This window comes from Nicotiana attenuata, unplaced genomic scaffold, assembly GCF_001879085.1.
Source record: "Nicotiana attenuata strain UT unplaced genomic scaffold, NIATTr2, whole genome shotgun sequence".
Lineage (NCBI taxonomy): Eukaryota > Viridiplantae > Streptophyta > Magnoliopsida > Solanales > Solanaceae > Nicotiana > Nicotiana attenuata.
In genome coordinates, this window is record NW_017673323.1 from 88,010 (window position 1) to 104,170 (window position 16,161).

General features: G+C 39.9%; 1 protein-coding gene across 1 annotated transcript in view; it reads right to left on the minus strand.

Annotated features, from left to right (window-relative positions):
* Positions 1-11,023: 11,023 nt before the first annotated feature.
* The window catches only part of LOC109216047 (F-box/kelch-repeat protein At3g23880-like), a 25,837-nt gene continuing 20,699 nt past the window's right edge, over positions 11,024-16,161 (minus strand). The window contains exon 3 of the mRNA XM_019380177.1: positions 11,024-11,114. Within this exon, the coding sequence (XP_019235722.1) occupies positions 11,024-11,114 (91 nt within the window). The remainder of the gene's footprint in view (positions 11,115-16,161) is intronic.

Genomic DNA, 16,161 nt, shown 5'->3' on the forward strand with positions numbered 1-16,161 from the left:
CACACTAGGGTTGGGTCACCACCCTAGCTATGGGGTTTAGCTACTCATAATAACAGTAGAAATCAAAGATGGAGATGAAATATAAGCCATAATATTCAAATACAAGATGAAAATTTAAAGATTGAAGACAAATCTACTCTAAGATTACTCAAAATGGTAAAAACCAGTCGTTCACGTGCTCAGCAAAATATTACATACCCTAAAAATGTGAAAAAGATCTATTTATACTAGGCTGAAAATTCCTGACACAAATGCCCCTGTGGAGAATTCGCGAAAGCGTAAAAGTGAGCGCGTCGGCGCTTTGACTTTCGCGGTCGCGCAATACCGAGCGCGGTCCGCGTTTCTTCAATTCTGGGCTTGAGTTGGACTTGGCTTCGCGGACAGCATAATTTCATCCGCGTCCGTGTGTGCTTCCATCGCGGCCGCATAATTTGGACGCAGACCGCATTCTTCTATTAAGCATGACTTGCAGGGTTTCTAAACCTCAATCACCGCTCTCAGCGTAAATATCACCGCGGTCGCGTCAGATATTTCGCGGCCGTGCTTTTCCATCACGCTCAGCGGTAAAACTTGTGCTCAAAATAGCCTCTCTGTACTTTACTTTCGAGGGCCTCGTATTTGTGGACGCCTCAGCGGTGGTCCTCACGCGACCGCGTATTTTGTCCGCTCTCCGCGCTGCAGTTCCTAGTCTTTAGTCTGTACAAGTTTACTCTTTCATGAGTTTATTTTGGCTTCTTTGCCTCATTTTGACCAAAACCTGCAAGTAAGCACAGTAAATTAGTTTTCGAGAGTACTTTTACACTTTTTTTTATCCAAAACCTAAGCAAAAGAGAGCATAAGATAGGTTAAAATCCATCGTTATCAGGCAGCAACAGTGTATGGGTATTATAAGTTATCAAATGCTATATTCCTTGGCTTTGATCCAAGTGGGGGAGTTTGCTATCGACGGGTTGATTGTGCGGTTATGTGCTATATTTGTTTCAGTTTGACGTATACTGGTGAATTCGTTATGTCTTACAGAGGTTGCGATCGAGGATGACTCGAGTAAGGGAATTTCTGGATACGGGTTGTATTACACTCTATGGGTGTATGGAAATCATGAAATTATTGAGTGGTTATTCGTGAAGGATGTAGTGTTCATGGAGTAGAAATTTGCTCGGTTGCTTAGAGGTATGAATTACTTCTTAGGGTGTTGGGTGCAAATGGGGCACAGGTCATTCGGTCCATTTGGGCGGTGCTATTGAGATTCAAGTAGAGTGGATGACTCTCGATAATGGTTCTAATGAATTCAAGATTTATACATGGCAATTGAGAATGTTGCAGATTTGTATATGGCTAGAAGCTGAGAGTTACATTGGATGGTGTCGAGACTCGCAGTATTTCTATAGCATTATGGATTCTACATTCAATATTAGGAAGGTAAGATGAACAACTTTAAATTCACAGAAGGTCTCTTCAGAGTGGGTAGATTGTGGTACTTTTGGGGTGCTTGAGAGAGCATTCAGCGGCTTATGAGCCTTAGTTCTCGTGTGGTGAGTCTTGGTTGAGGATTATGGTATTATGGCGAGGAGAAGTATCAATTTGAAGGTAATTCAGAAGGAACTCGGAGAAATAGGACAACTTGGTAGTAGGTTGGATCGGCATGGTAATGGATATGATCAGTTCTTTGGGTGCTTATGATGTGGTGGGTTTCTACAGGTGTTTCGTGGCAATGCTCTTGGGTTTTTGGTGACCGGTGTGGCTTGGTTGAGTTAGAGAGATTCAGTTCTGATGGCTTAATCATGTACAAATGGGTTTCGAAAAGATCTCAATAGTTTCTACCACGATTCGAGGAGTATATTTCCTACTGGCGTGAGGAGCATGTGATGTATAGTGATTTTCTTCGGATGAAATCAAATGGAACGTTCTTTATTGAGTATGTAGTTGTTTGTGACTCGGAGTGGATTATGAAGTTCTCGTATTTTTCATATGATGGCATGGTATATGTAGTGTGTTGTGCGGGATCGAGATTGGCATGTTCAAGGTCACGATTCGGTTTTGAAGGGAAGGACATTAATTCTTAGGCAGCATGAACGGTTTCAAATGACTAGGTAGATGACATTACTATTTGGTATGGCTTGATGAGAGTATACATTTCAGAAGGGGCAACGTGTTTTGATTTATGGATACTTCATTGGTATTGCGACACTCTCCTAGTTGATCAACTGCTGATATTCAAATTTTGCTATGTGGCACGAAGAGGTATTCCTCGCGGGATGATCGTGTATGAGATATGTGTCAGATATTAGGGCGGCGGAGTTGGGATCAGATATGCTGATTCGCGTGCTCTATGGATTTGGAGACTGGGAGTTCTCATGAGTAGATTATTTCATGGTTATGGACTGTGAAGTTGTGGCCGAAGCTAGCTAGATGATAGTATGGGTTATGATTCAGTCATTGTGGGCTTTTGGAGGGTTATTTATCTATTTGTGGATGACTAGAGTTGATTTAGGGGTACATTGGTTGGCTCCATACTGCTATTGTTGAGGGATGTGCCATTCGGTGGATGTTGAGCTTATTCGTGTTCTGAAATGATCTATGAGTTACTCTTCTATGCTACGAGGAGTTGTGATTCGTTGTTATATGCACATATGGTGCGGTTCTATTGGGGTCTTATAGTGGAATTTGAGCGAAACGAGTATTGGGTATTGCTTGGTTAATTGCGTATTGGTTATGCTCTTTTGGGTTTTGTATGGCATTGTGTAATTTGATTCTCCGTGGTTATGATAATGCACTTTGGGTGATTGATGTCGAATTATGCGTGATTATTGAATTTGAGCAGGGTGGCTCGAGGTATATAATATGGACCAGCATTTGGATGGGTCACGCATTGTAGTGGAGTTATGTTGAGACATGATCCTTTGTGTTAGATTCGTGTGTTTTGGTTATACAGTGTGTGATAGGTTCTTATCATTGTGTTGTGGTGGTACCTGTTGAGCTTGCGAGACAGTTCTCTCGTCTGAGTCATTTTCCATGATTGAGTACATTTGGAATGTTGCTTATTGGTGCACGGATTGCACGAGTTGCGGCTTTAGATTGTATTGATGTGTCATGTTACTAGAGTGGTCGTGTTGGATGAGATGGGGTCATTGGACCTAGAATGAATACTATCGGAATTGATTACAGCGTGGTTGGAAGAATAATATCGAAAGTCGGCTCAGAAATTTGCTATAGTCCTTGTCGAAGGAGAGGGAGCTCCATGACTTGTTGATCTGACGAATGGTTATGAGTTTCTGCGTGTTTCTTTCATCATTGGCAGTATATGAAGGTGTTAGAACGAGGCTTTGTTTAATAAGAGGTTTATTACCGGCATTGGGTTGTTTTGAGCAGCTACTGTGATTAGAAATTATCGCTGTGAGTATTTGAGTTTTGAGGTATATCATGTGATTACATCTTGGGTTATGGATATGGCTTGATACAACTTGTTTAGACTTATACACTGTGTAAATGCGAGATTCTGATCTTATAGAAAATTCCGGATGTTGGAAATTAGGTTCTAAGACTTATGGGCTAGGTTGGATTAAGAAATTTCAGTCATGTTGTGTTATCAGACCTATATGGGATAGGGTGACGTGGGATCACCCCCAGGTATGTGCATGGTAAGGCTACACGGCGGTTTGATGGCTTTGAGAACAACTCTGGGCACGTTCGAGGACGAACATATGTTTAAGTGGGGGAGGTCTGTAATGACCGGACAGTCGTTTTGAGCTGTCACGACCCGAATTTTCCACCGTCGGGACCGTGATGGTGCCTATCATTGTACTCGCTAGGAAAGACAATGTTACAGAATATCTCACCTTTCCCTTTATCTTTTAATAATTAAAACTTAACAAAAGTAAATCAGCGGAAATAAATGCGGAAGAACATAGTTTAAAAGGTTAATTTTATAACTATAACGAAAACTGTAATAAATTCCACCCAGAATTGGTGTCACAACTCACGAACAGTCTACGAATACTGCAAATAATGGTCTGAACGAAAATTTTACATTTGTCTCGAAAGTAGATAAAACAGAAATGAAATAGGATAGAAGGAGACGCCAGGGCCTGCGGACGCCTGCAGGACTACCTTGGGTCTCCGGGAAGCAGTGATGGCAACCAACCTCTCGACTAGCCACTAGCTCCAAAATCTGCACAGAAAGTGCAGAGTGTAGTATCAGTACAACCGACCCCATGTACTGGTAAGTGCCGAGCCTAACATCGACGAAGTAGTGACGAGGCTACAGCGGGGTATACAACATATACAACCTGCAACAGTTTATACTAAACAGAAAGGAAATACAGAATGTAATAAAGCAATAACTGGTATTAAATAAATACGGAACCCAGTTGTTCTACTAGTATTCAGCTATAACCAATCCTTAAAGGTGTTTCAACATCATAGTAATGGACATCAACAGATATGAATACATAACAACAATTGATGCGGCGCGCATCCCGATCCCATCGTATAAACAACAACAATATCAATATTCACCCTTATTACTCCCTGTTGCAGCGTGCAATCCGATCCCACTAGTCCACCCTTATTACTCCCCAATATATCACCCTTATTCCTCCTGTTACGGCGCACAACTTGATCCCACCTATCTACCCTTATTACTCCTTGTTGCAGCGTGCAACCCGATCCCACCAGACAGTCACATTCACCCTTATTCCTCCTGTTGCAGTGTGCAAGCCGATCCCTATATATATATATATATATATATATATATATATATATATATATATATATATATATATATTAACATCACCAATCACAAGATAAAGTCAAGTGTTTCAAAATCAACTCAATTCCTCCACAACACCTATTCCTCGAACCAACACAATGAAATATCACAACAACTGTTAAACTTCACCAGTTTAACTATACAGCGAGACCAACCTAGGTGTGCCATGAAGCACCAATAACCAACATAATCCAACAAGATAATAAAATGAAGCTACAAAACAAATAATACTTCAACAGGAACATCAACAGTTAACATGAAACAATTAGACATGGAAGCATCGATAAACAAGAAGCAATTAAGGCAGGAAAGCTAGATATAGGGGAACGGGGAAAGGAAAACAGGATAAACTAGTAATTTGGCGACGCATAGGTGCTCGTCACCACACCTATACGCCACACACATGGTATTTCACATAGCAAACAAGTCGGGGATGCCTAGTCCCTCAAGTCAAGGTTAGACCAAACACTTACCTCAAGCCAATGGGTATTTCAAAGCCCAATCACCGCTTTACCTCTCGATTTCACCACCATTTCCCTCGTATCTAGCCATAATTAACTTAATAAAATCAATAAACGCTAAAGAAACCAATTCCAATGCATAATCAAAGATTTCCCAATATTTTTCTCAAAAAGTCAAAAATCGACCCCGGGCCCACTTGGTCAAAACTCGAAGTTCGGACCAAAACCCGATTACCCATTCACCCCTAAGCCCGGATATACGATCGATTTCAGAACCTGACCTCAAATTGAGGTCCAAATCCCCAAATTTCGAAATTCGTAAATTCTACCCAAGAACACCCAATTTCCCATGAAAATCCCTAGATTTTGAGATGAAGTCATGCAAAAAGATGAAATAGATTGAAAGAAATGAGTTAGAAATCACTTACCTATGATTTGGAGAAGTTTGGGTCTTTGGAAAATCGCCTATGGGGGTTTAGGGTTCGGGAGAATTGAAAAATGGGTGAAAATCCCGTCTAAGTCCCAACTTAACAGCTGCAGATGTTGCAATTGCAAGAAGGACATCGCAAATGCGAACCTTCGCAACTTCTGCTGCCTTCGCAAATGCGAACCATTTGGTCGCAAATGCGATATTCCCCCTGCCCTGACTTCTTTGCAAATGCGAAGAACTGTTCGCAATAGCGAACACTGGCCTCCACATCTACTCATCGCAATTGCGATGAGTAGGTCACAAATGCGAAGCCAACAGTGATCGCAAATGCGAGGCTTGATCTCGCAATTGCGAGATCAGAGGCTCTGCAACAGAACTGAAACCTGCAACATTTTTTTCCAAGTCCGAAACACTCCGAAGCCCATCTAAAACTCACCCGAGCCCTCGGGGCTCCAAATCAAACATGCACACAAGTCTTAAATCATCATATGAACTTGCTCGTGCGATCAAATCGCCAAAATAACATCTAGAACTATGAATTCAACACCAAAACTCATGAAATTTTCAAGATAGTTTAAAATTTCTAACTTTTCAACCAAAGGTCCGAATTACATCAAATCATCTCCGTTTTTCACCAAATTTCACAGATAAGGTCTAAATACCATAACGGACCTGTACCGGGCTCCGGAACCAAAATACAGGCCCGATACCAACAAGATCAAATATTATTAAATTTCCAAAAACCATTATATTTTTCAGCTAAAGAATTTTCTTCAAAAATTCATTTCTCGGGCTAGGGACCTCGGAATTCGATTCCGGGCATACGCCCAAGTTCTATATTTTACTACGGACCTTCTGGGACCATCCGAATACGGGTCCGGGTCCGTTTACCCAAAATGTTGACCGAAGTCAACTAAAATCATCTTTGTAAGCCTAAAATCATTATTTCTTAAATTTTTCACACAAAAGCTTTCTGGTATCGCATCCGGACTGTGCACGCAAATTGAGGAGAGGTAAAAGGAGGTTTTCAAGGCCTTAGAATACGGCAACGGATTCCAAAATAAAAGATGACCTTTTGGGTCATCACATGAGCATTTGCGCTTCGCTCGATTGTTTGAGGGCATGAGTAGCTCCGTATCATGTATTATGACTTATGTGAATCGTCGGTTATTTTGGACTTAGAAGCGCGTCCAGATTGTAATTTGGAGGTCCCTAGTAGAATTTGGCTTGAAATGGCGAAAGTTGGAATTTTGAAAAGTTTGACCGAAAGTGGACTTTTTGATATCAAGGCCGGATTCCAATTCCAGAAGTTGGTGCACGTCCGTAATGTCAAATGTGACTTGTGTGCAAAATTTGAGGTCAATCGGACGTGAATTGATAGGTTTCGACATCGGTTGTGGAAGTTTGAAGTTTCAAGTTCATTAATTTTGAATTAAGGTGTGATTCGTCATTTCGATGTTGTTACGTGTGTTTTGAGGCGTCGAGTAGGTACGTGTTATGATATGGAACTTGTTGGTATGTTCGAACGGGGTCTCGAGGTGCTCGGGTGAGTTTCGGAAAGGTTGGGTTGTGTTGCGCTCGTTTTTTATGTTTCGACGTCGTTTCTTCAGGAATAAATGGTACCACATTGAGAAAATAAGCTCCAATTTCTGTTTTGATTGCAGCATTAGATTTGTATTGTAATTACAGAGTCATAGCAAAAAGAATTGTCGAATTTGGACATCGTATGAGGGAGTTATGCTCATTTTAGTGTCGGAGAGAGAGCTGGTGCTGGCGTTTTCGCAGGTGCGAAGTTGTGTCCGCATCTGCGGCCCTGCGAGTGCGAGAAATGGTCTGCAAAAGCGGAAATGACAGTTGGAGATGCGCAGGTGTGTAGATTTTATCGCAAAAGCAAAAATCCCTGTGTATAAAAAAAATTAGACTGCGTTCTTTTGGTATTTTGAGCATATCTTGAGTTCTAGAGCTCCGATTGAGGTGATTTTTGCGCCGTTCTTCTCGTCTTTTCATGGGGGTCAGTATCTAACTACAATTTTTGTATTTTAATATGATAACAAAAGTTTATTTTTGAATTAATCCATATTTTGATTGGAGAATTGGGGATTTTTATCAAAAACTTTTGAGTATTTGAGTTTGAACATCGAGTCGGAGTCGGAATTGGATGAAATTAGTATGGTTGGACTCATGATTGAACGGGTTTTCAGATTTTATGAGTTTTGTCGGGTTCCTAGGTGTGGTCCCGGGTTGGGCTTTTTGGCCGATTTTGGGCTTTTGATTAAAGATTCGACCTTTTTCCGATTGGGATTGGTTCCTTTAGCATTGTTTGATGTATTTGAGTTATTTTTGGTTAGTTTCGAGCCGTACGGATACGTGCGAGATGGCATTTTGGAGCATCGCTTGGCTTGCTCGGTATTGGAATTCGCTTGTTCGAGGTAAGTAACTCTTCTAAACTTAGTGTTGAGGGTATGAAACCCTGGATTACGTGCTATGTGATTGATGGTGAGGTGACACACATGCTAGGTGACGGCCTGTGGGCCTGCACCCGGTGAATTGTGACTCCGTTATATTCATGGCACTGCTTAGTGGACTTATTTTCTTGATATTTGTGTTTTCACCATGTGATTAGGTAACTGAGCTGTCAATCATGCTAGATATCATGTTTAGGCTTTATGCTGATATTGTTAGGACCCAAAGTGGTCGTCTCTTACTGTCATCTCACTAATTTTATTGATATTTCGTACTCAGTCATATTCATGCATTCATATCATATCTCAGTCTCAGTTGTTGTTTATTGATACATCATATCGTTATTGTCGGGCTAGTTTCATGACATTGTGAGCCCGTGAGTGAGAATAAAGAGATTGGTGACTGAGTGAGGATGAGAGCTTGATTATGAATGACAGTTATGAGATCGGGTTGCACGCCGCAACATGTTATATTGATTTATGCCTGGATCTGGCTTATGATAGCGCTTGGGCTGTAGGAGCCCCTCCGGAGTCTGTACACACCCCCAGTGAGCGTAGTTGATTATATTGAGGGATGGATCTTCCCTGGACATGGATCTTGTCCTAATCATTTATATACCTGAGATGGATCTTCTCCATGGGGCCGGATTGGCGTTCCTCGGTGCCGAGTGACTGATGGACACTGATGTATATATTCCGGGATGGATCTTCCCTGGGCCGTATGGGCCATATACAGTACCGGGTGGTTTAACACGATGAGTGGAAAGTGTGAGACAGTGAGATTGAGTATTTTGAGAGTGTGGGCACATGATTCATCTTTGAGATACATGGCATTGGCATGCACACGTGACATATAGGCATAGAGATGCATTTTTCCTCATGTTGTACGATATCACGTCATTCATGAATTTTTACACACATTGATATGTGGGCATAGAGAGGTCTTTCGTACTTGATATATGGAAAGAAAAAGAAACATATTATTTATTGTGGAAAGTATTTTTGGTAAAATTATAGTTTTCAAACTATCTCATATTTTTCGAAGATTTTGGTAAAAGATTTGGATTTTCACTGATATTCTTGAAAAAGCGGAATTATTTTTGGAAAAACTGTGAAAAAGATGAGCATTTTGTCTTTGAGTTACTTTCTTACTTATATGCTCTACGTTGTCATGAGCTGCTATTGGTTATTGGTGATGGACTCGACCTATGTTCCAGCTCGTCACTACTTTCAACCAAAGGTTAGGTTTGTTACTTACCAGTACATGAGGTCGGTTGTACTGATACTACACTTCTGCACATTGAGTGCAGATGTTGGCTGATGTTGCTGCTGTGTTCGATGGTTGCTGGATTTGAAGATGTACCTGCGTTCCTGTGGTAGCTGCCTCTTGTTCATGGTAGCCTTATATTTATAAAACTCTGTTTATGTACTTTTCAAGCAGAAGATGTATTTTCTTCATATCAGCTTTGTAAACTCTATTCTTAAAAGCTCATGATTTGTTCTACCAGTCATTGGGAAAGGTATAAGATTCAGATTTTAATCGTCTTCTTAATATTATTGAAATTGGATAGTTATAATTAGTTGGCTTACTTAGCGGGTTGGGTTAGGTGCCATCACGACTAGTGGATTTTGGGTCGTGACAGTTAATTTCTCTAATAGCTTAAACTTTTAGATATTTTGAAGCTTATCTCTTTCTTTAAAACGTAAATTAAAAGGAAATAGTCTTCGGTCACTAATGTCATGTCACGACCCGGAATCTCCACCATCAGGACTGTGATGGCGCCTAACATTACACTGCTAAGCAAGCAAACGTTAGAGATTTATTAGCTAATCCTTTTACGTTTCAGTGATTAGTAATAAGCCAACTATACAAGTCAAATAAACGCGAAAGTAAATAAATAACAACTTTTATTATATACTATCACTACCCAGAATTCGGTGTCACAATTCACGAATATTCTAAGATTTTTACTACAAGTATTTATCCGAAAGAAAATACAACTGTTTGCAAAATAGAGAAAGTGTCACACCTCCTTTTTACACACCTACCCCGAAGGATAATGTATAAGGGAGTTTTTCCATTTAAAGTGACATTATTCGAAATGGGATTATTTATTTGATTTTTAGAGTCGCCACTTGGGATAGGATTGGCTTTTGGTGTCCCAAGTCACCGATTTAATTTAAATCCCAAATCGAGGAAAATTTCGACTTCCCAATTGGAGTCTGCGAACCAGAAATTCTGAATAAGGAATTCTGTTGACCCGAGGGAAGGTGTTAGGCACCCCCGGATCCCGTGGTTCTAGCACGGTCGCTTAAACTATTATAAATGGCTAAAATCTGATTTTTTATACATATTATTATTTACCGCTTTTAGTTATTTTTACGAAAGTGAACGCCGTTTAAGAGCGTGTTTTCGGATCACGTCACATGAAATGCACCCGGATCCGCGACACCTCTTATTCAACGTTTTGGGATTTGGATTTGGGTTGCATGAAATGCACACCCGAGTTTAGGAAAGTAATATTATTAAAATTCGCGCCTAAAGTGACTAGCGTATTATTATCTTTGCGGGAAGCCATGAAAGTTCGCTAAATGGCATGTCCCGATTTCTAAGTATTTCAATAGAAGTAATTGAAGATGGCCACGCAATTTATGCATTTTATTTGGCGCGGCGCACCTCGTTTTTATTTTAAAGGCCAACCTAAAAGAACTACGATTTTCTATCAAGTATTGTCTGTAAAGGGACCCTAATTAGCATTATGAATTATTATTAAAAAAAACATCAAGGGATTCGGGCCTCAAACTCAAGTCCACATTTGAACAAGAGGATAACCTCCTAGTTCAAACGTGCTACTTAGCTTGGAAGGCCCAAATTATAATTTAAACTCAACAACCTTTAAATCTAATGGCTTAAATTTTCAACGTGTTGGGCCTCAAGAGCCAGCCCTTGGGAATAAGCCTGTCCCATTTTATTTGTAAAGCCACCTACAAGGCTGTCCAGCATCCAGGCCATAACACAGGCCCAGATAGAAAATAGGTTGCAAGTTGGGACTCAGGATTTAAATCACTTGGGCTTCTGATTATACATTAGGCCCAGATCCCATTTTTTAACAAAAGTACAGCCTTGGGCTCTTCAATGAGCTCAAGCTGATGTTGATTCTTGGGTTTGTTAATAATTTTGTAGACAAATGCATAATTTGCTCAAGTCACAGACGTGCTAACTTTGAAATGCAAACGTCTCCTGTAGTTTCAAACTTGTCTAATAATGGATAACCAATACACTCGATCTAAAATTTTTAACAACCTTTAGCTTCAATTAATACACCTCAAAACAGCTCAATCGCAAACTGAACATGAAAGGGACTACCGGAGCTTCCACTTCGTTTCTGAATCATTTTTGAACAAACAGATGATATGACTATTATCTTTAACACATGTCTAATAATCGACCACAAATGTTTGATGAATAAACTAAGACTAATATTATGTTCAAGCTACAGGGCCAGCTTCATTGCAAACATGCTCATACGTTACTTTAGATTCTGCTTTCAAATGGCATCTTAATCTAACCTTAAATCTCAAATTAATCTAATAACCTAAACTGAGATTATCGACAACTAGTATTCTACTCATAATACTCACATAAGTCTGAAAAATAACAGTTCATACAGTCCGATTAACATGAATAATATAATGTTATAACATGTGTTTAAACCAAGTAAACTACTAAGGAATTCGTAAGACAAGCAGATTGTATTTCATGATCTCTTCCGATATTGATTCAAGTTTCACATGTCATTCGAGGCTGAAAAAAGTACCTGGAAATTAGAGAAAAGTAAGAAGAAGGTAGAGTCAGCAGCAGTACACAGCAGTCACAGCTCAAAACTAATCTCAAATCCCAGTGTTAGTATCGAATGAAACCCAGCAGCTCACATAATCAACAAATAAACTAAAATTTTGACTTGAATAAACCAAATTCAACTCAAAACCAGCTCAGAAATTTCGAAAAACCCCAAACACTGAAAACATTTAAGCTAGAATTTGAAATTGTTAGAATTTGAAGCAGCTAGAATTTTCAGATCTTCCAAAACTTCTTTAACAAGGCAAGGGGTATGCCTTTTTATAGGCAAAACTTAGGGCAACTTTCAGATTTTCCCTTTACACCTTCTAGTCCCTTATTAGTTTTCAGTTTTTAGCTAAAAGTCCTCAAGGGACTTACTTCTTACCCAAGTTATACCACTAAATTTTTGAAATTATAACTGGACCCCATCTAGAAAGTTCTAGGGGTTTCCAATTCAGTTATTAAGGGATTCCTTCTATAAACTACCTATATTACCCTTTCTTTTAATCTGAAATTACTAAGACTAGCTTAGCCCTTTCACCCTAGTTAAATTGACTATGGTTAAACTCAAAGAATCCTAATTCAACTATATCCAAACATTATCAATAAGAACATCTAGAGATTCTAATTAACACTAATTAACCAAACTGTAATAAACTTTCAGGTATAACCAAACTAAAATCATTCTAACTAACACTAAAGCCCTAAGGCTGAATTGAAAATTGAAGTAAGTAAGTAAAAGAATGCCATCGAAATCAAATAGGATTAATCATCGGATCAAACAAATAAGATCATCAAGAGTTAAAACACACGGACGAAATTAACAAGGCAAAATCAAATTAAAACCCTAAACAAAAGAACTACTGAGACGAGCAAATCAAAATCAGAAAACTAATGCATAAAAAAAAAACGGAAAAAAGGATAAAAATAAAAAATAAAAAATAAAAATAAAAATTTAGGAAAACTTACTGATTGAACTTAAAACTCTGCTTATTGTTCCGGTTCATATGATCTTGAAGCTAATCATTCCTAAGTATCGCAGAACAAAGGCTTGAGTTGACATGACTTGAACTGTTGAAGCTCGAAATTAGATCCGAAATTTGAGAAATTCTGGTCTATTTCGAAGGAAACCAGTGCCATATTAGGTGTGAAGGAGGCATGAGGATTATAGGGTGTTGTTTTGAAGTGATTTGGAGGTGGCGCCGCCACCGGAGAAACTGTGGCGGCGCTAGGGTTTTGCGGATTCGCGGAATTTGGTGAGGATTTGAAGAAAATAGCAGTCAGATTTGGAAAGGAGGGGAGGAGAGGAGGCCATGGTGTATTTTTGGTGACATTTGGAGCTCCGCCGCCGCCGTGGGCGATTTCCGACGGCGGAGTTAGGGCGGAGCCGGCGGAGTTACACGATACGAGGAAGGCGAGACTGGTCTCTTAATTTTCAGACATTTTTATTTAAACTCCTTGACTGAACATGGACCGTTGGATTAGGGAGATGGATGGCCTGGATTATTTTGGACCAAAACGGCGTCGTTTTGTATATGGGGGTCTGGACCGGGTTAGTGGGGATTTGGGCTTGGACTGGGGACCGGATTTGGGGGTTTTGGGCATTTGGGCTGGGATTAAAGAGTGGCCCAAAGCTGGCAGCCTATTTAACCTTTTATTCTAATTTCTTTTTCATTTGTTTTCTTCTTTTCCTTTTTTTGCTTTTTTATTTATTTATTAATTTCATTTTCATTTTGTATTTTTTATGATTTTATCAAAATGCAAAATATTAAAGTAAAGCCCTAAATATATTTTCAAAGTTAAACTAATTAATTCCTAAAATTGTTTAAAAACTATTTCGTGAAAAATTCACAATTAACAATTAAAAATACAAAAATGGACTATTTTTGTTATTTTCTTCATATTTGTTCTAAAAATAACTTAACCACTAATTAATCATAAAATATGAAATTAGATCCTAAACGCAAATGCCAAGTATTTATTTTTTATATGAATTAAAATTCACAAATAAAATGCAAACAATCAACAGAAACTAACACAAAATTCACAAAATTGTAAAACAATGAAAGAAATTATTTTGTTTGGAATTTTTGGGAATAATTCATATAGGGCAAAAATCACATGCTCACAGCTATGATGGGCAAAATGAAGAGGTACAACATGTAAACAATTTTCAAGGCCAACGGGGCAACTCTTCCAACCAACAACAGTGGCGACCCCAGGGCAATTGGGGCAATCAACAACAAAGTGGTGGTAATTGGAACAATAATAACCAAGGTGGTAATTGGGGGAACAAGAACCAAGGCAACCAAGGGCATTGAAATGGTAATAACAACAACTGGGGCAACAATAACAATCAAGGTGGATGGAACAATGGGAACCAAGGAAACCGGGGGCAAGGCTTTCAAAGGCCCCCAATGTACCAACAACCGAACAATCCACCCCCTTTCCCTTCTCAAAGTCCTAGTTCTTCGGGTAATGAAATGGGTAGAATTGAAATGATGTTCGAACAAATGATGAAAAAGAATGCGGATTCCGATGCACAATTGGCTTCTCACAATACTTCACTTAGGAATTTGGACGTGCAAATAGGCCAAATCTCTCAATCACCGAATACTCGCCCGAAGGGTGCTCTACCAAGTGATACGATAGTGAACCCAAAGGGTGGGAACAATCATGTCATGGCGGTTACAACACGAAGTGGGAGAGGTGGTGATGTGAATGCCTCGAAACAAAAGCAAGTTGTTGATGATGATGTTGAGTTGCAAGAAGATGTGGTTCCTTTGGTAGTTGAAGATGTGGTTGATGACAATGTGAACAATGAAGTAAGGATTGACATTAATGAAACCGAGGTGGAAACTCAAGAGACCGTGAACCCGTCTAGGGAGCACGTAATTGGCATGCCGGAGCAGGTTGTGCCAAAAGCCAAGGCACCTTTGCCTAGGCCACCTCTCCCCTATCCTCAGAGGCTAGCCAAGCAGAAAAGTGATAATCAATTCAAAAAGTTCATCGACATGATGAAGAGCTTATCCATCAACGTGCCTTTGGTGGAGGCTTTGGAGCAAATGCCTGGTTATGCTAAATTCATGAAGAATTTATTTACAAAGAAAAGATCAATGGACTGTGAAACTATCAAGATGACCCACCAAGTTAGTGGCATAGTTCATTCAATGGCCCCGAAATTAGAGGATCCTGGTGCTTTCACTATCCCCAGCACTATTGGTAGTGCAGACTTTGCCAAAGCTATATGTGATCTTGGGGAGAGCATCAATTTAATGCCCTTCTCAATTTTCAAGACCCTGGGTATTGGGCCACCAAGGCCAACTTCCATGAGATTACAGATGGCAAATAGATCAATGAAGCGACCTTTGGGTATAGTTGATGATGTGCTCGTCCGGGTGGACAAATTTATCCTGCCGGCGGACTTTGTGATTTTGGATTGTGAGGTCGACTATAAGGTCCCGATCATATTAGGGAGACCTTTCCTTGCAACGGGGAAGGCATTGGTTGATGTTGAAGTGGGTGAACTAACTTTCAGGGTAGGTGATGAAAAGGTCGTTTTCCATGTTTGTAAATCCATGAAGCAACCCAATAGCACCGAGGTGTGTTCATTTGTGGACATTGTCACAGCTGTGATCGTGGATGACACAAGTTCTATGATTAACGTGGAGGATCCCCTTGAGGTCGTGCTATTAAATCTTGATGTTAATGATGATACAAGCAGAGTGGAGTGTGTCAATGCTCTACATGGGATGGGCTCTTATTCCTATGAGCCGAGAAAATTGTGTTTGGATCTTGAAAATCGAAAAACTCCACCAACCAAACCATCAATTGAGGAGCCAACGGTGTTGGAGCTGAAGCCACTTCCTCCACACCTCAGGTATGAATTCTTGGGCTCTAATTCAACTTTACCAGTTATTCTTTCTTCTTACCTTACTAACATGCAGGTTGAGGCCACTTTGGCGGTGCTTAAAAGGCGAAAAAGGGCTATTGGATGGACTCTGGCGGATATTCGGGGAATAAGCCCCGCATTTTGCATGCACAAAATTATTTTGGAGGATGATGCAAGGCCTTCCTTAGAACATCAAAGGAGGCTCAATGAGGCAATGCAAGAGGTGGTGAAGAAAGAAGTGATCAAGTGGCTAGATGCAGGTGTGGTGTATCCAATCTCCGATAGCTCATGGACTTCTCCGGTACAA